The sequence below is a fragment of the Mustela erminea genome, chromosome 13, assembly GCF_009829155.1.
Source record: "Mustela erminea isolate mMusErm1 chromosome 13, mMusErm1.Pri, whole genome shotgun sequence".
Taxonomy (NCBI): Eukaryota; Metazoa; Chordata; class Mammalia; order Carnivora; family Mustelidae; genus Mustela; species Mustela erminea.
The window spans coordinates 18184046-18209850 of record NC_045626.1 but is presented as its reverse complement, the minus strand read 5'-3'; the positions used below and the strand labels follow the sequence as shown (position 1 = coordinate 18209850).

The window sequence follows — 25805 nt, the reverse complement described above, 5'->3', positions numbered from 1 at the left end:
TCCCCCTCATATAATTCTTTTTGTAACCTAGAAGGAGAAAGTTATAACATACGGGGTATATACCTGCCTTTACACCTTCTCATTACTTCTTTGTCAGCTTAAGTTAGCAATGAGGACCCTCCGAGAATATGTCTAGAACCTCCCTGGGAAGGAGACTGAAATTCTATAGGCTGTATTGGCTTAATTATTCTAGAATCCTCTACAGGTTCATTACCAAACATTCCAGTTACCTTCTTAGCGCTGTGGGCAGCATGTCAGTCTCATTACCAAACATTCCAGAGTAATTATCTTTGTTTGAGGCAACATGTAGAGCTTCTTGGTTTTTTATACTAGAGAAAAAGGAAAGTATTAAACAGTGCCTTCTGATTTAGTATTTCCCTCGGAGCATGGTTCTCCATGGAAACCAGGAATATGTTGGCAGCAGGAAACTCTTTTGCACGTATTCAGACACACATACGAACATACATAGATTTTGGCAGCACCAAATCTTTTATATACACACACATATATATATACATACACACACACACACACACATACATACCTGGGGCATCCTGCAGTAGACGCTGGGGTAAAAGACATACCAAGTGGCAGATCACAAAAAGCCTTTTAATGCTGCCACGAGGCTTTGCACTAAGCACTGGGGGAGCACAGAGGACAGACCAGCTGCCAGACTTGACTCTTCAGGTGTGACTTGAAAGGCTATATAAAAATTTGTCAGAATAAGGAAGTAGGAAAGGGGTCTTCCTCTCCCACATTCTCTATGGCTCCTTTTCTGTCTCCTGAAATTTAGTAGTAATTAAATCTTCCCGAGTTCTCTGCTCAGTCCGCTTCTCGTTTCCAGTAAACTCTGCCAGCCACATGGCATTACTCTTCCCCTGCCCAGGAGTGGTGTTCAGTGTTCTCGCTCTGCACCTCGTCTCTCTGCTGAGCTCCGTCCAGGCCGTTATTTTCAGAGGCTCGCCTGGCTATCCATACGATATTTTAAACTCAGGTATGTTTAAACTGAACATATCTTTATTCCTGGCACCCCTCATTCAGATTTGAAACCTTAAAACGGTGTTTGACTCTCTACCTGCTTGTGCCTCTTAGCTCTGTGAAACATGAAGATACAACACAAAGTTTCTGTCGATCACTGGATTAATACCTTCTCTTTTACAGTTTCACTGCCACTACCCTGTTCTGTAGCTCTTTAGTGTCTGTGGTCTCTCACAGCTCAGATTTCTTAAATGCACATTACCATGTGGATCTTCCTAGTAATCACCATAGGATTAGAAAATTTTCACTGGCTTTTCATTGCTTTTAGAATATAATTTAATCACCTTAGCCTGTATTCAAGGCCTCTATTCTAAAACTACTTGATGTTCTAGGCTTAGGTCCCACTTCCTGCTTTCATGATCTCTATCTTGGGCCAAAAGCAAATTGGTTCCTGTTTCCCATGTGTGAATGGAACTGTTCTGCTTGTGCTTTACTCATTAATTCAACAGATACTTATTAAGCATCTGTGTGCGGGGCATTGTTCTAGGACCTTGAGCAACATCCCTGAACAAAATGACACAAATCTCAATCCCTGCCTTCAGGCAGCCTACATTTTAGCAGGGAGAGGAGGTGCAGGGGGCAGGGTACAGTAAGTATAAGTCAGGAGTGTATTTTGTAGTGCGCTAGAGGATGGTAGGTAGCACGGGAGGAAGTAGAGCAGGATAGAGGGCGAATAAGGAGGCCATCAGCAGGAGGGGTGAGAATGCAATTGCGGTTGGGCGAGACTTCTGCTTCTGTTAGAGGTTCTTATTCTTTTACTGTGCCTCCCCGCACTTCTTCTTATCAAATTTAAATGGATTTGGGGACCTGTCTTGAAGGGCCCCTCCTCTGGGCGGCATACCGTCCTCCCGGCTGAGGTCAGCTTCCTCTGAAAGTCCATGACTTTCTGCCGCTGCCCTTGCTTGATGACGAGTATTGCTTTCTTCCTTGTGTTTCAGTTGCGTTAGTTTATCTTTGCTTCCCTGCCAGTGTGGAGATCTCTGAAGAAGGGATCTCAGACCAGCTTTCATAGTTTCTTTCAGGTAGGGTTAAAACCACCTGTTTGCATGCTGGCTGCGAGCCGCGGGCCCCTTCTTCCAGCGCGCTGCCTAGCTTCCTTATCTCAGAGCCCTCTGTCTAAGGTTGATTGTTGTCTGCTTGATTTTCTCTGTCCATCTCTTGTTTGTCTGTTACATTATCACACTTCGCAATTTCTGGTCACCTGTCTGCGTGTTTGCCTTCCTTCCCTGAATGTAAGCTGCGGCAAATGGAGAGAGCGCTGGCTGTCTTGTTCGCTTATTTTTTTGCCCGCTCCCTTGGAAGGCATGGATGTTTGCAGGAGTAATAGAAAAGTGTTGGAACACACTGTATGTCACATAAATATATGAAATATACAGATACGGTAGGAGATGCATGGTGAACTTTCAGGACCATTGAGCTCGAAGGTCTTTTACAGTGCTCAGTCATGATGAAGAAGGGGTGCCTGGGTGGCTCAGTGGGTTAAGCCTCTGTCTTCAGCTCAGGTCATGATCTCAGGGTCCTGGGATCAAGGCCTGCATCGAGCTCTCTGCTCGGCGAGGAGCCTGCTTCCCCCCATCTCTCTACCTGCCTCTCTGCCTACTTGTGATATCTCTCTCTCTCTCTTTCTCTCTCAGTCAAATAAATAAATAAATAAAGATCTTAAAAAAAAAAAGATGAAGAAAAAGAATATTCCTTCTTCACATGATTTCTATTTTATCTTGGGAACTGGCTCTTACACTTAATCTGTTTCTCTCTCTTGTTCCTCATGAAAGTCATATAGACATTCTCTCCATTGATGTCTTCATGGTTTTAGTAACATTGATTTTTGTTAGGAATAACTAGTAAATGATTATAAGGTATTTAGTGAAAACAAATGTAAAAAAGTGTTTTATAATAATGGAATGGAGAAGAGAGGAGGAGAAAGGGTTTCCGAGTTGGCACTGCAGTTCAGCCTCCGACTATGTGGTAATTCCTGGAATGATGGTTGTCAGGACTCAGCCCCAAGCCTGTTGCCCTTGCTGACTGGAAATACAGAATGATGGGTCCAGGCTTCCAAGAATATGTGACTATCCTTGAGGGAATACTAAAATTAGCTCATATTCCATCCAAATTCTTATAAACCATTAATACTTTATAACCATTAATCTCCATGTGATTTCCCTATGTAAATCAACCATGAATGCATGTTTCAGTGTGTTTACTACTGAAGGACTAACATGTAAAAGCAACCACAGCTCATTCCGGCCAAAATAAAATGGTTCAGTTTCACCATCCCTAAATTTGATCTACATTTACATCTGTTTATGAAATCTGAGCATTTCCCCCCTCGACCTAATGCTTCAGTGCTCTCTTCTAATAAAAAAATCAATATATGCATCCTGCACTCATGAGTAACCCTATAATAATAAACGGAGTACGTGCAATTGAAAAAAAGTAATTTCAGGAAAAAACTGATTAGGATTGTGGTCAACCACAGTCTTTCTTTAAAATAGAGGTTATGCAGTATTAAGAATATAATAATCTTTTTAATTTGATTATACATACCATTTTGAGAAACCCTTAATCTTAATTAATCCTAAATTAATATTTATTAAAATTACATTTGGTGTTCTTTCCCTTCATGTAATTAATAATGCAGTTAGTCTAAAGAATCTAAAGAATTCTAAATTAATATGTTTTAAAATTTCTGATTCAATTCAGTTTTATAATTTTATAATGTTTCTCTGGCTCTCTGTATTTGATCAATTTATAAAGGAATATTTGCATTCTAAGTCATCAGTTTTATTTCAAATAATAAATGAAAATGTTTTATGGTAACAAGTGTATTTTTTTTTTTTAGAAAAGCCTATTTTCTAGCTCTGTTTTAATGCTGCCTCTTTGAGTTGCTAATTTTCTATTTCATGAAATTTACACATTAGAAAATATGTTTCAAATCTGAATTCTTTATATTTTTGCAAACAGATCAATTGCTTATGCAAAATAAGGAATATATACTTCTTATTATTCACTCTTTCACTAATCTTTGATGGTTGCACTTTGATAAATAAATAGATCATCTAAGATTCAATAGGCCAATTGCAGCATATAATAGCTATTCAGAGGCAATTAAACTGCCTTTTTTCATGCCGGCATGTGAGCCGCCCTTTCACAACCTTCAACTTGATTCGTGGTGATTCAAAATTAACTTAAAAGTCTTGTTTGCTGACAGCTTAAAGCTTAATTGACTGAAAGCCAAATAGAGTGTGTTCTGTATTCAGCACTAGGGCTATTGATAAAGCCATGTGTAAATTGCGTGTGGTGAAAGACAGCGATTGGGGCCCCCTGTTCTTGTATTAGTCCACAACTTAGCATTGCTACACAGTCAGAATTGCTTTGTCAAGTCTTTTATCACACCAGGTTAACTCTCTCTGGAGTTTCTCCAGCAGCAGAGCAGTCCAGTATTGAGCTTCCAGAATACAGTGGGGCCTGTAACTCTGTTACTTATTTGTGGTTTCATTTTTTTCTTTAATATAGTATTGGCCTTTCATTTCTGAATAGGACTGTTGGTAGCATATTTCAAGAAGCTACTGATTTTCTGTATTCGTCATTTTAGGAGAGAGCAGGGTGTATAGGTGTAGAGATTTTGAAAAATACTTTAAGAAAAACAGCTCTCATGATATTGATTTGTCTCTCTTATGAAAATTAAATCTAGCCATTTTGAACATTTAATTAGGATAAGGAATGCATGCTTAATAGCCTCAACTGTGTAATGTAAACTGTTGTATTGCAGCAATAGTTACACTATCAGATGCTTTCAGTACTTTCATACCAAAAAGATTTCAGTGATGATTGTACCTTTTAGGTATGTGCATTTCTTTTTAAAAAATTGATACTTAAGGAATAAATGAGATGGATTATTAACATATTAGTATATTTTATAATTTCATAGTTATGCCCTTTTTAAGAAAAAGCCTTAGTATATTCAGTTGTATAGAAAGTACGAGACAATCTGCATATAAATATGCATTAACCAATAATGACAAATTCAGAAGCAAAACTAAAACAGTTTTCAGAAGCACTTCACTATTGCCATCTATTATGTTTATATATCTTGGAATGCTGTAGACTTTAGTTTTTAATGTGAAGCTTTTAAGCTGAAACTGATTTAATAGCTTAAAAATGTAACTACCGTATAATGTGTTTTGAAGATATTTCACAAGTAAAGCTGATGTTTAAGTTTGAATTTACTGAATCTGTGTGCAATGTATTTAAATATGTTTACAATGAACTCTATTTTGTTTTCTGTATCTTGTTTCTTAATATTCTACAGTCAACTCTTAAATTCGCAGCAGATTTGGTACCATTTTTGAAGGATGTTCTCATTTACCTGATGTTGTCTACCTTAAACATTTGAAATGCCATAAAGCTTAAATTGCCTATTTTATATCCTTACAATTTGGTATAGGTTTTTTTGTTGTTTTTACGACATTCAAATGACAAATACAGAATAAAATCAAGTTAGATAATTTTGGTGGAAATAATGATGAAATGGTTTTTTTTTATTGTGTATTTAAATATTTTCTTGTAGAAAATGTCTATTTTAGTATCTTTCTATTTTAGCATCAGAGTTAGAACTGGATATTGTTGTATCTCTTATTGATATTCTGGTAACCATGGCTATCTAATTTTACCTGCCTTCCAATTGATTTCCAATAAGAACCTAGTGTATTCATAAAGAATCAGGATAAGTTGCAACTTAGTTTCAAAATGACTATAATTTAAAATAGTGTGTTACTCCTGTATACTTTTCAATAAAATAGTAATCATGCTTCAAAATGTAAAATCCAGAAGAGTACTGGTTTTATTGAAGTTTCACCTATACCCAGTGAGATTTGAGAGTCAAGAATGAATTGCTTTTATTGATCATGTTTTTGTATTAACAGTTAATCTAACATATCTTTAAAGCATGAATTATTTGAAAACAGTATTTTGTTTCTTTTTCATAATGTAGTTGTTTAGTATATACAAAACAGTTACATTGGTATGAAGGGTGAATGAATTCCTTTTCTCATTTTTACCTTTAAAAAAAGGAGGCTAAATTTAATTGTAACGATAATAAGTCTATTCTGTTTAATTAAAAATTGTGATGATAAAGAAAGCAAAACTTACTACTTAAAGTTTCAGAAAGATAGTATATGTTGAAATATCGATTCCTTAGTAAGAGATCAGTGGTAAGAAATTCTCGGTAGATTCTGAAAGGAATGAAAGCATTTTGTCAGGCCTTCCTGACTTTGCCAGCATTGTTTTGTAGATGAAAAAATGAGAATTTACCTGAGGTTCTAAAAGAGTTTACCGGTTTTAAGGAAGGCCAGGTCAGAGTCAAGTTCAGTGGTGCTAATTTTGTATGTGATACATTTTTTTAAAATATTGCATTTTCTGGTAAATTATAATTGTAAAACTTTGGATTTTTATTTATTTATTGCAAAACACTGTTTCCAAAATTTGAGATTCAGTGCTCTTCTAGGAAAGTGTAATGAATTTACATTCACAATATTCATGCTAATTTGGGGTATCTCCCTTTTCTCTTATTACTTCCACATTATACTTTTATATAAATAGGTGAGTTTTAGTTTTACTATTTTTCTTGCATTTTTCCCAAAGAACTTTCTTCTTTGTAAAATCAGTAGATTGTTACTTTGTCGTTAGCTAACTATTTGCTTGTTTGGTAAAACTGTTAATGTATCTTAACCAGTAAAAAGGAATGCCCATTTTATATTCCATAGTATATTGAAAGTGTATCTCACTGCAGCACGTAAGGGAAAATTTGACCATCTGTGATCAGATTTGGTTTTATATTAACTACTTTAACTTCTGAGCCTTAAAATGTTTTATAATTAGGATATAATCTTATGATGTTATATTTACCTAACTATCCAAGTAATATTGGATAATAATCATACCTTAGCAATTGAAACTTTATGTTGGGGTATTGATTTTTAAAAAAAGAAAACGTTATAAATCAAATGAGATGATAATTAGAATACTAGAAAGTTTCTAAATATTATAGTTTGTATTCAGACGGTGTATATTTGGCATTTTAAAGTACCTAATAGCTAAAAGAATTATTTTGTATATGTATTTGTATTGTAATCCTCCTGGGAAAATATCATAAGCCATCCAGTTAAATAAAATGTTCATATAATGTCATGACTCTCATTTAGGTTGAAATCTATATTAAAATTGAAAGTGTTAAGTTGTAAAAATATAGATGAGATCCTAAGTATCTAGCCATATATTTTTATTTGAGCTTTTAAAATTGAAGAATGAATTAATGTCTTTCAGAAATGACATCTTCATTAATACTAGCTTGAAATTGAGAAGATTAGTGTAATAGCATATAAAGATTCTGATAAGTTCAGAGAAAATTACCTTGATCATCAAATTTATGCATATGATCCAATAACATTACTAGATAACATTATTTACTTAATCTTTCAGGTAATAGACGGTAAATGTATCTGAACTTTCTCTCTCTACTTAATAATACCTAAAATAATGCACAGTGCATTACAGTATATGTTCAGCAACTGAGATGATCATATATTGAAAGTGAGACATGAATAGTACTGATAAAAGAAGCATTATTTTAAAATACATTCAGGATCAAAGCCAAGATTACATCCTGATGAATTCTCTGTTGTGATTAACTTGATTTTATTTGGCTTGTATGTGATGCTGAATTATATATGATGCTGAATAGTAGGAAAGACATCAGGATTTATTTGGATAGATCAGACAGGAAAGAGTTGATTGTAACTCTGTGAGTTATGCCGTGTTATCCAAAAGAGACTGATCGTTATGTTAATGTCCTTTTTACTGATCATTTGTATAAATTGCCCTCTAATCTAGTGGCAAATTATGTGTTAATATTTTGGGGTATTTTTTGATAAGACAGTACCTAGTAAACAGTGTTTGAAACATCCCTAAGTGCTAATGAGTGCTTACTTGGTAGTCTATACTAATGCTTTAGTGGGTGCTGAACAAGTTTAGATGTTAAGCTTTTTAGGAAGAGTGAATGATGGCTAATGATTATTTAATGACAGATCTCTGGACTGAAAGGCATTTAGCACTCAAAGTATACTGCAAAGCCTATTTCTCAAAGCTTCAGACAGGTTTATTTGGTCTCACCTTGAATAGAACAGTGCTGTATTGATTTCATTGGTGTGGATTTAAACACACTATCGGCTTAGAATAGCACTAGTATGCAGTAGAAAATGATTGTCTTAACCCTTATGGTGACTCTAAGCTATTCTCTGATATTACGATGTGGGCTCCGAAAATGATCATGAATTTATTTGCAATATTTGTAATGCAGCATGGGAGTTTGGGAAACCTTTGTGCATGTGAGGCAGTAACTTTTAGGGGACTTATGGAGAGGTTACTAAAACTTAAAGTTATGTTTTTAATTAGTGTTTTCCTTCATATATTGTATTTGAAGAATTTCTCTTCTGTGGAAATTGTTGATGTTTCTGTGGATGACATGCCCATTTTATTATCCTGTTGGATAATACATTATTTAAGTATTTCATCTCTGAATGGTAATAATATTTATGCTTAGTACTTTATATTTTTGTTTGTTTCATTATATATATACACATATGTATATGTAGTTTATATATATGTATATAAAACATATGAAATCCAGTTGAAACTAGTTACTTCATATGCTTGATAGAATATCTCCTCCCAGTTTTCCACATCTTTTGTAGAGAGCCCCAGTAGAAAATACACGTAACATTATTAGATATTACAGACCAAAACTTAAAAATTTTTTCTAATAATAAATTTTGTTTGCTTTTTTTTTTTTTTTTTTGAGAAACATTTTCGATTATACAGGATTTGAAGATACCTAATTAAAGATTCATCTTGGAATAGGCATCAAGTATTATCTGGTTTCTTTGCAACACACGCTGACTTACAGGCCAATGAGGATTCTAGAGATCAGTCTGGGATGATGTCGCCATGAGTGCCCACTCTCTTTGGTGCTCTTCACCTTATGGCTTGAACACTTAACCTACTTGAACTTCCTTATCTATAAAATATGGATATTGGTTTGGTTAGAAGGGATTGTTGATGCCCCTTTTTTCCTCTAAAATTCCAAAGTTTCCTAACAGTCATCTAATCTTGGACCTAGGAATTGTTTTATATACTTTACTTGGATTTGTTTTCCTTGTAAATTCTTAATGGTTTATCTTTTTTTTGTGAAAGAATTGGAAAGTGACTGTAGTGGACACGTAACCCTGTCATTATAGCAAATGTAGATTATCATATATAACAAATACGTTGTTATAACATATCAGTGGATATGTGAAGTACCCTAAGTCAGCAGGTGGGATTTATACAGACCGAAATTCTTGATTATTTAAAAGATGGACTTCAGGTTTTCCTGTTGTTCTTGTTAATTGGGGAACCTTTTCCTTGGATATTTTTTTAAACCATAAATAAATACTGTTTCTCATTATTTGAGTGTTTTGTAGAATCAAAAACATTGGATAAATATTAGCGAAATTGTTCAGTTTTTTCTTTTTCTAGTAAGGGAAACGGTTTTAAGAAAAATGATAATAAGCATGTGATAAATTCTTACTTAGGATTGTTTTCATCTGCCTCTGTTCAGCCCTTCTGGGCTATGTTACGACACTGATACCAGTCGTCTTGTCAGAGTGGTGGTTGTAGGAGTAAAGGTTGGAGGAATAAATGTTACCTCCTCTTGATTTGATTCTTCTTTTTTTTCTGCCGAAAAGTCTCAGAGCAGTTGAGTTCAGTAAGAGTCATCCTGGATATATGTGTCTCCCTTTCATCAATATGCATCTAGTTTGAGGTTTTTACATATGAAAGTATCTCTCTATTCTTTTTTTTTTTTTTTTTAAGATTTTATTTATTCATTTGACAGAGAGAGATCACAAGTAGGCAAAGAGGCAGGCAGAGAGAGAGAGGAAGGGAAGCAGGATCCTTGCTGAGCAGAGAGCCCGATGCGGGACTTGATCCCAGGACCCTGAGACCATGACCTGAGCCACCCAGGTGCCCCAGTATCTCTCTATTCTTAATAAAAGATGAATCCACATAAGATTATAAAATTATTTCTTTGCAACTCCTGTGTTATTATATAGCAGAAATAGATTAAAAAAAAAAAGTCTTTTAAAATTGTGTGACATCTTACAAACCAGAATATCTGACTATGTGCTTATATAGGTTAAAATATTAATTTATTTTTTTAGTATTCATTTCAGGAGTAGTAGCTTTTTCAGTTCCATACTAGTAACAAATCAGTGACTGATTTTTGGTATCTGTAGTTGTATGTACTTAGCTTTCTTTGGTTCAACACTTGGAAGGACTGTGCAAAAAATCAAGGCTCAAAGACTGTTTTGATTTGATACGTACAAGACAGGCAACTCAGGTCCAACTTATAAATGGAATTAACTAATTAATAGGAAATCACATGAAATAGTTACATGGAAGAGAATATTAGTAAATTTTAATATCCTTATATGTATGCTTATTTGAGAAGAAATCATATATCCAGAAAAAGGGTCTGAGAAAAAAAAATTGCCAAATAACAACTGCAGTCAGTTTGATAGACTAGTTACCTTCTTGGTAAAATGAGGAGATGTAAAATAATTTTTAAATAATCTATTATAATGACAAAGGCACATAATTCTTCTCTCTACATGTGGCTTAAAAATGATAAAAGCCTGAATATGTAACAAGATCAGAAATGGCAATCCTGTTTAGCTGTCTAATAAATTCAAGCTTTCCATGTCTTTAAGCTCTCTGGAGCTACTTAGAAATCTCTTTGGAAAATGGGCCCAAATGTCTTTTATACATGTGCATATTCCTTGGGCTGTATAAATGGGCTACTTTTTCTATAGGTTCTAGGCCAGTAATGAGTGTACCCTTAACAGTTTGAGGCTGTGGTTTATTTTGTCATTGACTTTTAGACTTTTAACACAAATGCTTAGTTTGCTTTTACTTATTTATCTTGTTCTTTTTCAAAGCTTTACTTTCCTAGTCATCTGTTAATGTGATTAGTAAATTAAAAGTCAAAGTTGTCTATGACCTTTTTATTTCTTTTAAGTTTCTTTTCTCATTTTATTTCTCCTTTAAATTTGAAAAATATTTTTTAAATTTATTTAGTTCTTGGGAATTGTACCATAGTTTATTCCATATCGTTTTAATAACACATAGGGATGCATTAAAAAAGATAAATCCTATGTATTTCTGCTAGCTGTCAACTGTGTTAAAATCTTTGCTATAAAACTTGGTTTTGGACTTAACCACCACAACTTTTCCCAGATCTGCTATTACTTCAAAGGTCTTGCCATTAATTTCCACAATATTGGCATTATGTTGCCCCTGACTATGCTCCATTATTTCTACTTAACAACTCACCTATAGTGAAGAAAACAAAAGGAAAAAAATAAAAGATGATCTTTTTAAAATCAGAGATAACATTATAATCTACTAAGAAAAATAAAAGCAAGAAATACCTTAGAGGTTCCAATTTATGACAAGCAAACCTTTTAAAAATTGTTAACTTTTGGTTACATGGCATTGTTTCATTATTGTGACCAAATGTACAATAATTCAGAAAAATGAATACTACAAATACTTCTTATAAATGAGCAGATGTACTTGTTAACTTCTCAAAGGTAGAACAAGGCAATTATCCCCTTTGATCTGGTTTTATATCACCAAGTTGATAAAGATAATTAACCTAGGTGAAGTAGTTTTTAAGCCAATCTAAGAAGTGGTTTGTCATTTATGCATACCAATGACCTCAGGTGTAACAATCTATTTCCCACTGTTCTGTAATGCGCAGGTGTGAAATTGTCATAGGATAGACCCTAACAGCGCCCCAAATATTAAGTCTCATGTGTCCCATTTGATCTTTTACAGAAATACATCATGTCTACTCCAGCATTTTTATAGGTGAATTGCATTGCAGAAAGTGTCTTTTTCTGAACATTAACTGTATGAGAATTTATGAGAATGATTTGCTGTGTTTTCAGATGTCTAACTTTATAAGCCACTAACCACTGTTTCTAAAATATTTCTTTCTTCATGAAAAAGCTAATAATGGTCTTCTTAATGTTACCATTTGTAGTTTTTAAAACTTGACACATTATCTCAGATTCACCTTTGAAAGGTAAAGTGAAACTACAATTGAACATTATTCTTGGTAATTACTAACTACAAGATTTCTGACTATATAGATATTGTAGATCTCTGGAATTTTTTGAATCTCAGTTTTCTTTCAAACTGAGAGCATTTGCACTAAAAGTAAAAACAAATTGACTTGTTAATGTTTCAATAGAGAATGGAGGCAGGGGGATAATGCAGATTGTGGGGCAAAGGATATAGAACTTGTCTGTGTGAAGAATAAGAAATTGTTACAAGAATTACTTGAAAGTACCAGTTGCTTTCAAAGCTTAAGGTTTCTACTTATCAAAATAATCAACATACCCCAAATAATATTGTGATTATTTTAACTTTCCTTTGAAAAAGAAAATCAATTTGGAGCGTTCATTTATCCTGCTTTTGTCTGATTTTGTGGAAGATGGATTCTTCCAAAGATGTGCAAGAAGATGTGCAAGAGGCATTATTTTAAAATGGCTTAATCAGCAGGAGTAGCAGGAGATACGTGTTTGCAGCACCTGTTGTGTTCCAGCAGGGGGCTATCGTGCATACATACAAATGAAGAGCATGTTTGTTTACTTCAGCTTTGAGGGTGTGGGGGGAGGGAACAGTGTAGCAGCAACCAAAACAGTGAAAGCCTTATAGATTTGGGGAGCAACTTCCCTACCTCCCACCCCAGTAGGTAGGGGGAAAACACTAACAGATGGGTCAAAAAGTAAACTAAAATGTTTTTAATGCATGGAGGAAACCTAGTTGGTAAGAGAGGTGGATACTAAAAGTATTTTGGGGACACACACCTGCTTTAGTAATCATGTGAAAGTTTGTAGGTAAATGTTCAAGTGCCCCATGATTGTCATTTTTAATCAGTTCATCTTTTTTGCCAAAGAGGTAGATTGGAACATTCAGAAAACTTGCACATTTTATTCACTTATGGTGAACAGGCAGAAATATACATGTTGGCCATATAACCATCTACAGTTTTACTTTTTTCCATATCATTGAAATTTATTTGCCTTATTATGTGAAAATTGCAGGTTTTGCAGTGCTCTAAGTTGTGCCAACAAATGAAAATAGTGTGCAATATTCATATAAAAGCACTTGGCTGAAGAAAAGGAACTTCATTTCGTTTACAGTGGTATAGAACCACAGATTTCTCCTTGTGAGCTTATGAAACCCAGATTCACCACCAAGAGAGTGAAGTCTTTGAGCCTCTATTCACACTCTGGGTTGTCACCAATCTATGCCTTTTGTGTTCTCATTTAACGAATTCTTTTTTAAAGTATTTGACTAAGAATTGGGATATAATGAATAACTGAAATTTAATTAGTAGAATACTGTAGCAATTTAAATTCTCTCAAAAACGAATTATTTCTAAAATATACAATGTATTAATAGGAGAAGATTTTGGCTTAAAGAGTCCCTCCATGCCCCCTCCCCACATTGTTAAACTTACTTAGAAGATTACGGTTACCTATCTGGTTAAAAGTTGACATCTTTATGGCATTGTACTTTATCAGTCTTAAGCAGGTCTAAGAATATCAAGTAGTAGAAAAAGTTCAGGCCAAATATATGTGGAAACAGTTTATACTGTGGAAACCCCACTCAGGTTCATTTTTCTCATTATGATTCTAAAACGTAGACAACACATTTTAATATCTCAAAAATACAATTCTAGCTCACTTAGATTTAAAATTTAATGTCTTGGTACACTGAGACTATTATATACTTATATGCATGTATATAATTATATATTCATATGTGTGTATGTGTATGCAAAACCAGTATATTTGATTAGCACCATACAATGATAATTAAAAAAGCATATCTTAAACATAAATTAATATTCCATTAGGCAACCATGTTTATCAATTTCAATAATAGTTGAAGTTACTTTGTTTAAAGTACATCTAAAAAAATTTGAACTCAGCTTGCTTTTGAAGATCTAGTTTTCTTTTAGATACTTCTGTTTATGTTCAGAAATGTATTAAAATATATTTTGATTGGACATATTTCACCATCACTGTAAACTCATCTTAATCTTCAATCTTATGTGTTTTTCTTGGTTTCAGTTGATAATGCCACATCACATTTAAAGTATCCTTAGGGCTGAGAAAAGAGAAGTAGGTAAAAGTGAAAATTCAGAAAAATATTTCACCAGTCTGAAAATAAAAATCTTTTGTACTTTTATTGACTAACCTTTATAAGAGCTTTGACTATACATATGCTAAGACTACTCTGTCTAAAAATTTATAAAAAGTAAATTATGTCCTAATTCTGGAAGTTTCTCCGTCCTCAAGATTGCCAGTATTAACAAAGTTCAGTCTATTAAATTTCCTTTGTTTTTTAGTAATTAATCAAAATGTGGTGTTAGTAAATATGCTTTATGGCAAATAAAACAAAGTTGTAAAGAACCATAATAGGGACTACTTTCTAGCTTAATCCAATTTATTATTTTAAGTAGTCTCTATATGCCGTCCTTTAGGTTTGTGCTGTAAGAAACTGCCACCTGCTCTTTTCTGCTCATTCCCATAGAATCCTACAAACTCAGTTATTCGTTAATATATAAGATACATAACCTAACTGAATACAATTTTTATTGCTCTCCAAGGCAGTACATAGTAATAGCAATTTATTTTTCTATACATATGATTCTAAAATAGATTAAATACTGAAAGAGTAAAGAAAAATGTTTAAAATTTTATTCTCATTTATCATGAATAATATTTCTGAATTTCTAAAGGGACGTTTTAGAATATATTGAAATTTACACCAAATTTAGAAAACATTGATATCATTGTGAATATCACTTGAACTGTATCATATGGCTTAAATTTCTGGCAGAAAATTAACATGCTATGAACCAGTCTGAATGTAATGTTTGATTCAAAAAACCCTAATGATATGTTTATGATACAGTTTTCAGTATAGTCATAATTGTAAAGTGAATTGCGCTTGAACTGAAACAGACTACTTCATTAATTTTTACTAGAATTTTACATATCAGACATATGTAAGGCATCTGTGGGAATCATTCTGATGCTCTATCCTAAACAAAGAATCACATTTTTATAATGGTTTTTCCAGGTCAAATCTCACCATTCTTACAGTATATTCTCAGAATAGTAAATTGTTAATATCTTCTTATCTAAGGCTTAATACCTAATACAGTAACAGAGCTCCATCAATATATGGCTAATCGCAGATATGAAGTATCTGCTGGTAGTCCATCTCTCATAAAACCGCCGTTAGCCTTAATTCAAATCCATTGATTCCTATTCCAGTTAAAACTGAAGAACTTAATATGTCTTTTAATCCTTTTATTGTAAGCTAGGATAAAATTAATTTTACCCTGGAACTGCACAAAGCCAATTAACATGATCTTTAGAGTTATTTAGTAAAGTGCTTCAAACTGTTAAATTTATCTTGACCTCTTGGTTGCACTCTCTGACTGCTTTTTAAATGAGGCAATCAATATCTCACAGCCCTTTAAATAGCTTAAACTTCTCAAATATTTTACCTGTGTTCTAGTTAAGCTGTAAGTAAAGTGTTTACTCCTGTTCCTGTAAATCTAGAGTCAATTATGCTAAATCTAAAGACAATTATGTACTTTTGAGGAACACTATGAATTAAATGGTTGTTTTAATAAAAATCAAAGGCTCATATTTTGTTTAAAGAAACCGAATAATGAAGAAGCATATTATTTGAACACAAAACAAGTGTTCTATTTGCAACTTAAAATGTAGGACATTTATGTCTTTTCCCACTGCATGCAGCTTCTTTTCTCCACACAGGGCCAGTCGAAGGTATTAATTTTCTTACTGTGATAGGGTGATCAACCGTCCTGTCAAGAAAATGGATCTCCATGTCACCCGTTAGCATGATTAAATGGAGGCATGTCTCTGTGAAAAAATACCAAATTTTCATGAGACAAATGAAACTGTAGAAAGGCCTACTTTTACAGAATTATTTTATTTTTAATATCTCAAAATTTCCCATTTGGTTGTCACTTTTTTTATATAGGAAAACATTGTAGCTAATTGTGCGTGTCTTGTATTATTTACGAGAAGACCCAAGCAAAGCCAATAATTTTAAATATTTTTCAAATCTGAAAAATTAAAGAATCAGAAATTGCTGTGTGTTACTGTTGGAATAGTAGTAGGTATGGTCATCTGTACCTTATACAACCATTAATCGGTCAGTGTCTCTTTTTAGGAGATCCTTTTCTTGCTTTTCTTTCCTTGTTAACAAAGAGCTATCATATTTTCAGATCTGAGTACTGATAAAAATTAACATGCCAAAGAATTTCAGCATCAGTAGTATTAATAGCCAGCTGGACAGTGTTCTTATGAGCCTGTGCACATGCCAAACTTTAAATTACGCCAAGTGATGTGCTTGACAGCTAATTAAGATTTCATATTTTGGCCACTTAGCAGAGAGCACCTGTTATGATTCTTTCTAATAGCTTCAGGATACAATTTACAAAGGGCTGTTTTAAAGGACATTATTAAAACTTCCCTAAAGTCTTAATTCCTTCCCTAGAAGTGGGAGTTAAGACAAGATTGAGGTAATTAAACAAAAGGAACATAGGGAAGGTGGGGGACCAGGGGGGAGGTGGAGCTCTCCAAATGCCCCTGTTGTTCAATTTCCTACTGGAAGCAGCCCATGTGTGCGTCTGGGCCCCCCTCCCCCTTCAAGCAGTGGCCGTTGCACAGGCTGAACGGCTGGGGTCAATGCCTTGCCTATTGATCAGTATCCCTGCAGTCCCTTGCTCCAGCAGCTGCTTCATTGGCTTCTTTCAGGGCCTGCTTCAGTACATTAGAATAGAAATCCATAACCAGAGCTGTGCTCATCCAAGCAGGGGAAGAAACTAAATTAAATGGTATAAAACAATCTTGGATCAGGAGTTTGTGCCAATTCATCTTGATCTAAGATGTCACACCGGGCTCTCTGTCTGAGCACCTGGGCTAGAGGCAGCCATAGTGAAAATAGATGGAGCCGCGATCATTCATTTGTCAGCTAAGGAGCAAGGCAGCGGTTAGCAATTCCCTTCTGCAGAGGTCAGCTGACAGAACAATCAGTGCAACTGCAGAATAGAGCTTTCCTTTGAACTATTGTTATGGAGCATGCTCTTGCTGAGACGTGGGGGGAGGGGAGCTTGATTTGCTTCCTGTTTCCAGACCACTGTGGAAAGAGTGAAATATATGCTGCGTGAATCTAGATGCGGTGGTGCGCAGCTCTCACTCCTGTGTGTTCCTGTGCTCAAATGAAGTTGGTTTTAAATGCATGCACTGAGATTCCGATGATCAAACTGTTAAATATCACTTTCTCTAGAATTTGGGTTCATTTTCATCCTCCTAAACACAGAGGCAGTGGGTATTGACTTTGTTTCTTCTTAGTATGGCTAAGCTTTTAGGTTTCTCCCCCACTTTTGTATTAGAACTATGACAGATCAGTTGCATACTTGGAATCTGTCATTGCATATATACACCAAGCCTCTCACTATCGTTTCTTTACCTTTAAAAAACTTAAAAAAAAAAAAAAAAAAGAGAGAGAGACCTGCATACTCTGGTATCTGATTAGGAGATGTTTCTGAATGTTACTTAAATATTTTTGAACATTTTAATTGAAGCTTTTTATAAAAAATGTGAATTTGTGAAATAAAACATCATGACCTTGGAAGTGATGAAGTAGTTTTGTTAACATTGGAGGAATATCCTTGTAAAGCAGCCTGCAAGTGGCTTGAAATATACTATAAGAAAATAAAATAGGGAAGTTAATAATAATGGAAATTTTATATGAAAGAATTACAAATATTTTTAAAGATCATTGTATTCTCTGTGGACTCATTTTGGATTTTGTCTTCTATACACTGCCTGAAAACTAATGGCAAATTTTCAGAACTTTTTTTTAAAACAAAGTATGACATGCAGAAGCTAAAAAACTGTAGCAACAACAAAATCTTTTTTTTTTTTTTTTTTACTCAGTTAAACCAAATTTTTCTTATTTTCCAAATAAACAGTAACCAATCTTTGATGTCACCATCTTAGTTTTCTTAGTTTTTTTTGAAGTCCTTTAAGGCCATTTTCTTACACAATTATTCCTTTCCAACTATTCTTTGTAATATCCTGCCGTTTCCTTTTCTTAGGCTCAACTAGGTCTGCTTGCACACATCCCTTCTGCTTTTCAGCACAGCTAAATGAGTGCAATTTAAAGTTTATACTAAAAAGCTTTGCACTCTAGGTTTTTTTTTTTTTTTAAGCTTCTAGAAAGGCCATACCTACCTACTTACTTTGAAAGGGTTTCTTTTGCTTTGTTATACTCTTGTTTTAGTTAGCTTTTGCTGAAATTATTACTAATTTTTACTGCTTTACTTTTTGTTCTGATTTTGTCTTAATTTTTTTCATTGTTTTACTTAACTTAGGTTTTTCAAAAAACTTAGAGCGTGTCATCCAAAATCACCATCGAAGAGACGCTATTCTCTGCATCTCTTATTTAACATCCCAAGACCAAACCAATCTTAGTCTCTCACTTTGATTTTTAGGATATCCTTCTGAACCCTTAAATCTAATTATATCACTCTGTGGCTTAAATCCTACCTTGAGTATCTTCCCATGTTTTATAGGATAAGAATTGAAATGTGAATAGGATCTATGGTGCCATCTGTGGTCTGGCCCTTGCCTGCCTCCCTTGCCTGTTTTCTGTCTTCTTCTTGGCTCATGGGCTTCCAACCCAATTACCTCTCCTTAAAATAGAAGTCAACAAATTACCTCATGCTTTAGGTTCTTAAACATACTGTTCTCTCAGTTCATAATGTTCTCATTGATTCCATAACCTATTTCTGATTCTTATTTAGTAGCCTTTAGTTCAAAGAAGACAGTGAACTTGCTTTTCACATCTCTTTTCATGTCCAGTATAAGGCCATGAGCACACCAGATCTTTAGTTCTTATATTGAGACTGAATAACTGATGTCAGAATGAATGAATTTCTACCACCACTTGTACTTACTATTTTTCACCTGATCGTTGCAGGAGGCTTCTTTTGGTTTTTCTAGACACTTCATGTTTTACCACATAATCGGCCTTCCTGCCATTATCGTGATGTTTCTAATTTCTAACAGTGAATAAATCTGATATCACCACCTTTTACAAAATTATTCAACACCTTACGGTTAGCCAAAAGTTAAAAAAGTTTTCACTTGCCCTGCAAAAGTCTCTTTCGATTTGGTGGTACCCCTGTAGCCTTTTGCCTTACCTCCAGTTAGGAGGTAAGTCATTACGTCTAGTTAGGAGGTAAGTCATTGCCTTGCCTTACCTCCAATTAGGTTAGAATGACAAAGTAAATGAAGAGACGAAATAAAATAAAATATCTAAAAGCATTCAGAGTTCTCCACTTCTAATTCTTTAGTTGGCACACTGAGCTCTGAGGGCCCTTTGCTGAATATAGAAACAAAGTATTGAAAGGGACCAGGAAAACTGGCTGGATGACTAGACAGAGGAGAAAACTGATCTCCAATGAAGATGTCTCCCAAAGTTCACTTTTTAAATTTCTCTGTACCAAATCTATAGCCATGATGGATAAAATATACAAACAGAAAACCAAAGAGACATAACTGCTCTCCAAAAAGATAGATACCTCTATGGATAAGTAATAAAATAGAAAAGATCTGGGCTGAAATCCTTAGCTCCTTTCCAGAAGCAGGCTTCTGACTCCTGTGAGCTAAAGAGGACTTAAAATATATCATGAGTAAAGCTTGAAGCCAGGCGCTAGGCTATGGTTCTTGAAAGGACCCCAAAAGAAAGTGAATATATCACTACTTAGGTAAAATTGAAGTCATTTATTAAAGGAGAGGAAAATGGATTTTAACTCTGTGACTCGCAATGTAAATCCTAATAGGTTATGAAAATAAGTGAGTTGTGTTTATCCTGAGTACTTGGAAACAAAACAAGGGTGCTCAGATGGCTTAGTGGGTGGAATGTGTTGGCTCTTGATCTCAGCGTTGTCAATTCAAGGCTGTTGGTCGTAGAGTTTACTTAAAAACAAGTAAGTAAATAAAACCTAGAAACAAAAAAAACTGATAGAAAATATAAAGTAGAAGGAGAAATAATAAAAATAACAGAAGTTGGTAAAATAGAAATGAAATAAGATCAAAACCCGAGAATTAAAAAAAATTTTTTTTTAATTTTAGAGAAAGAGTGTGTAAATTGGGGGTGTCATATGTGGGTAGAGGGAGAGAAAATCTCAGGCAGACTCCCTACTGAGCGTGGAGCCTGACCTGTGTCTTATGACCCTGCGATCATGACCTAAGCTGAAACCGAGAGTCGGATGCTCAACCGACTGAGCCACCCAGGCACCCCAACAAAGTATTTTTTGAAAATCTATTAAAATATATATTTCTAGCAAAACTGATCAAGAAAAGCATAATAAGTAATATTAGAAAAGGCACAAATAATACTTAGAAGGAATGATACATTTGAAATATTTTCATCATTGAGATGGGTGGCTCAGTTGGTTAAGCAGCTGCCTTCGGCTCAGGTCATGATCCCAGCATCCTGGGATCGAGTCCCACATCGGGCTCCTTGCTCGGCAGGGAGCCTGCTTCTCCCTCTGCCTCTGCCTGCCATTCTGTCTGCCTGTGCTTGCTCTGTCCCCCTCTCTCTCTCTGGTAAATAAATAAAATCTTAAAAATATATATATATATTGAAATATTTTCATCATAGAGAATACTGCAAATAATCTCAGATCCATAAATTTGAAAGTTCAGATTAAATAGGTAATTCCTTTAAAATTGCAAGCAATCAGAAATGACTCAAGAAGAAATAGAAAGCCAAACTGAGTAAGTAACTGCCAAACTGTTTTCCAAAGTAGTTGTATCTTTTTACATTTCCACCTGCAAAACAATCATTTTCTGTTCATACTTGACAGTACATTTTATAATCCCTTTTATTGCAGCCATTCTAGTGGATGTGAAGTGGTATCTCATTATGGTTCTGATTTACATTCTCCTAAAGACCAGTGATGTTAAGCATCTTTGGTATGCATATTGGCCATTCGTATATCATTGTATATCAAATATCTGTTCAAATTGTTTAACCATTTTGACTTCATCAAGAACAAAAGCTTTTGTACAGCAAAGGAAACAGTTAACAAAACCAAAAGACAACTGACAGAATGGGAGAAGATATTTGCAAACGACATATCAGATAAAGGACTAGTATCCAAAATCTATAAAGAACTTATTGAACTCAACACCCAAAGAACAAATAATCCAATCAAGAAATGGGCAGAAGACATGAACAGACATTTCTGCAAAGAAGACATCCAAGTGGCCAACAGACACATCAAAAAGTGCTCCACGTCATTGAGCATCAGGGAAATACAAATCAAAACCACAATGGGATACCACCTTATACCAGTCAGAATGGCTGAAATTAACAAGTCAGGAAATGACAGATGCTGGTGAGGATGCAGAGAAAGGGGAATCCTCCTACATTCTTGGTGGGAATGCAACCTGGTGCAGCCACTCTGGAAAACAGAATGGAGGTTCCTCAAAAAGTTGAAACATGAGCTACCCTATGACCCAGCAATCGCACTACTGGGTATTTACCCTAAAGATACAAATATAGTGATCCGAAGGGGCATGTGCACCTGAATGTTTATAGCAGCAATGTCCACAACAGCCAAAGTATGGAAAGAACCTAGATGTCCATCAACAGATGAATGGATAAAGAAGATGTGGTATGTATATATCCAATTGAATTACTATGCAGCCATCAAAAGAAATGAAATCTTGCCATTTGCAATTATGTGGATGGAAATAGAGGGTATTATGCTGAGTGAAATAAGTCAATCAGAGAAAGACAATTATCATATGATCTCCCAGATATGAGGAAGTTAAGAGGCAATGTGGGGGGTTTGAGGGGTAGGAAAGGAATAAATGAGACAAAATGGGATCGGGAGGGAGACAAACCATAAGAGACTCTTAATCTCATAGAACAAACTGAGGGTTGCCAGGGGGAAGAGGGTAGGGAGAGCGTGGTAGGGTTATGGGCATTGGGGAAGGTATGTGCTATGGTGACTGCTGTGAAGTGTGTAAACCTGGCAAGTCACAGACCTGTACCCTTGGGGCTAATAATACATTATATGTTAATAAAAAATAAAAAATGATTATTTACCCATTTTAAAAGTTGTACTTTATTATTAACTTGTAAGAGTTTCTCATCTATTCTGGATACAATACTTTATAGATATATAATTGACAGTATTTTCTCTGAGTCTGTGTGTTGTCTTTACTTTCTTGATTCTGTTTTAAATGTTAAAGTTTGTAATATTGATGAAATCCAATTAAGAAAGGTTATAAAATTACTTGTACATTTTGTATCATATCTAAGAAATCATTGCCTACCCCAAGATCATGAAGGTACATCTCTCTGTTTTCTTCTGCAAGTTCTTATGTTTTGGCTCTTACATTTAGTACTGTGAATCCATTTTGGGTTGATTTTTTGTGTAGTGAAAGGTGGAAGCCTTAAGTTCACTCTTTTGCAGGTGGATAACCAGGCACCTCAGTGCCATTTGTTGAAAAGACTGTTATTTCCTGAAAGAGTAATCTCGAAATTTTTTTATTATCATATGTCTTTTGTGTATTGATGTTTTTTAACTTATGTTTTGGTTTTCAGGTTGCTTATCAAGTATCCCACAAATGAAAAAGATTTCCACGTCTTATGAGGAAAGACGGAAGCAAGCTACTGCTATTGTTCTACTAGGCGTAATAGGAGCTGAATTTGGTGCTGAAATTGAACCTCCTAAATTGTTGACCAGACCTCGAAGCTCTAGTCAAATTCCTGAGGGATTTGGCTTGACTAGTGGTGGATCCAACTACTCACTTGCCAGACATACTTGTAAGTTACAAAATTCCTAATGCTGATAATTAGTTTCAATACAAATTTTTTAATAACAAAACCTCAGAAAATTCATATTCTGGGTTTTAGCTTCAACAGAATGTTGACATGAAGTCAGGAAGCAGTATAATCCGTTTGGTACATCACCCGTTGGTTGTAGTTACTTAGACTTCTTTTTAAAGTTTAAAACGTGATTTTCCTGGAGATACTTTTCTTAAAAAACACATTTCTGAATCTTTGTGTTCACATATTTTGGTCAAGATTTTAACCTAAACGGGGTGCTCCTGGGTGGCTCAGTGGGTTAAGCCCCCGCCTTTGGCTCAGGTCTTGATCTCAGGATCCTGGGATCAGCCCCACATCAGCTCTGTGCTTAGCAGGGAGCCTGCTTCCCCTTCTCTCTCTGCTACCTCTCTGCCTACTTGTGATCTCTGTCAGTCAAATAAATAAATAAAATCTAAGGAAAAAAAAGATTTTAACCCAAACACAGTTTCTAAAATAATTTCTATAAAACTATGCGGTAGGTCCTGAATGTGGTTAGAAAAGTCAGGAGCAGGGGTGGTTTAGTTACAGTTGGAGTTCAAAGTGCTTGTGTGGTACCACTACCTTGTATTCTGTAGTTGGTATGTTAGTAACAGGTTAAGGGTATTTTATAACATCTTTTGGTACTTCAGTGTCGGAACTTCTTTAGGTAAGGTCAGAATATTCCTACCATATTGTAAAGTAATTCCAACAAATTGTGTTATTATGGAACCAAATGTAGTCCCACTGAATGTATCACAAGGTATTCTTTATAGAACAAATGGCAGTGTGCTTTGGGATTTGGGGCCTTTTATCAAGGGAAAAAGATATATATGTTACTTTGCTACTTATAACAGCAGAAAACTTCACTTCATTGGCTCATTGTCACATACTTTTGCTTTGAAGTCATGGAGCCATATTACCTTTTATTATTAAAACCCTTGTACAGATTTAGCTGCCTTTCCCCACCCCTGCTCCTCTTTTTTTACTCTTAATACCACGAATACGTATTAGTGGTTGGTATTCTCCTGATCTGTATTTGACATTTGAGAATCAGAGAGTAGTAATGACAGAGCCACCACCAACAGGAATAAATAACTGATTCTTTGAGTATGATTTTACTTACTTAATCTTCATAATGACCATATAAAGTAGGCAGCTTGGTTATCTCTATTTGACACATAAGGCTGACTGGGTGCAGAGAGGTGTGGTGACCCTGGCTGTGATGGTACCTTCTGGAAATGGCAGTTTTTTGTTTCAGCACAGTCTGTTGGTTCCAGAGCTGGAGCTTTGACCGTTCCACACACTGCTACTGGTTAATGGCTCCTTCTTGAGAAGGGCTTACTGCCTGTGCTGTTACTGCATACTTTAAGAAGAGTTTTCTATCCCCTCATTTGACCTTTAAAAGAGAAATGAAAACTTCTTCCAAGTAGCTCAATCAAAATGTAGTCAAATCTCAACTTGAACTCAAGCTTCTTTGGACCTGAAAATCCATGACCTTTGCATTTTCCACATGTGTACATCTGCTCTCCTTCGAAGCAGGCCTGCCCTCTGCGCACCACCCCCACCTCTGGCATCTTTATCTTTACTCAGGTTCTGCAGGTTCCTGCTTTTCATGCATGAAACCCTACTCAAATCTCACCCACTCTACAAAAGGCTCACCTCTCTATGTCAATGTAGACCCCAGAGATTTAGGTGTGTAGCTTCTTATGCGGAGTCCTAACATTAGAATACTAGAGGTTAATGGAACTTTGGCCTGTTTTTAGTCCGGTAACTTTCAGACTTTTTTTTTTTTTTTCTTACCATCTCTCTAATGGAGATCAAGAAAAGTCTGATACCTCGCAAGTTTTTATGTTACCAGCTAAAACTTCCCAAGAGTAAGTTTGAACCTTTGCAAAAGATGTAATTTGGAGGGTAAATATTGACTGTTAAAAATAAAATACTGTTCTTATAAATATATTCGATAGAATATTTACCATAACTACTTGATATCCATCATCCATTAAAAATACATTCTGATGTTCATGAATTTTCTTTTAACTGCAATAATTTTACTTGCAAATTGTATCTACTGTAACTAGAAAAAGAGGAAATGGGTTAGGAGAAAAACAGGAATCAAAAAAGCTGTGGCAGCATGGAAATAGAAATTTTTCAAAGAAGCCTTGGGAATTGATGAGAAAATAGTAGGGTGTCAGTGTTCTGCTCTTTGGGTTTGTTAGGAAACAGGGAGCTGAACTACACACAAAGAGATCCCAAAGCCTGTTTCTGACAGGAGGGAAACTCTGGGATTTGCTGCATGAAGAGACTTTTGCATGATGCCACCTTAGCTCTCCCAAGCAGGATAAATAAAATTTACCCAAACATTGAAAATATTTAAATGTTTTAGAGCCAGTTTTGTTCCTTGAGCATTTTGAATAAAGGGCTAGATGTGGGAAGGGCAGAAGCTAATGCTTCTTATTAAATAATATTTATGATTATTTTATTGAAATAGAAGATTTCTGTAAGGTTTCCAGTCAGTGAGAAATGGTAGATAAAAATGAATGAGGGGCACCTGGGTGGCTCAGTCAGTTGGGTGTCAGACTCTTGATTTATTTTAGCTCATGTCATTATCTTGGGGTCCTGGGATAGAGCCCTTCATCAGGCTCTGTGCTTGGCAAGGAGTCTGCTTGAGGATTTACTCA

At 35.0% G+C, this 25805-nt stretch overlaps 1 protein-coding gene across 4 annotated transcripts in view; it reads left to right on the top strand.

Moving 5' to 3' along the window:
- WDR7 (WD repeat domain 7) overlaps positions 1-25805 on the top strand; it is a 363555-nt gene that overhangs the window by 188383 nt on the left and 149367 nt on the right. For all 4 annotated transcript variants that reach the window (XM_032310817.1, XM_032310818.1, XM_032310820.1 and 1 more), the window contains one exon: positions 22885-23106. In XM_032310817.1, the coding sequence (XP_032166708.1) occupies positions 22885-23106 (222 nt within the window). The remainder of the gene's footprint in view (positions 1-22884; positions 23107-25805) is intronic.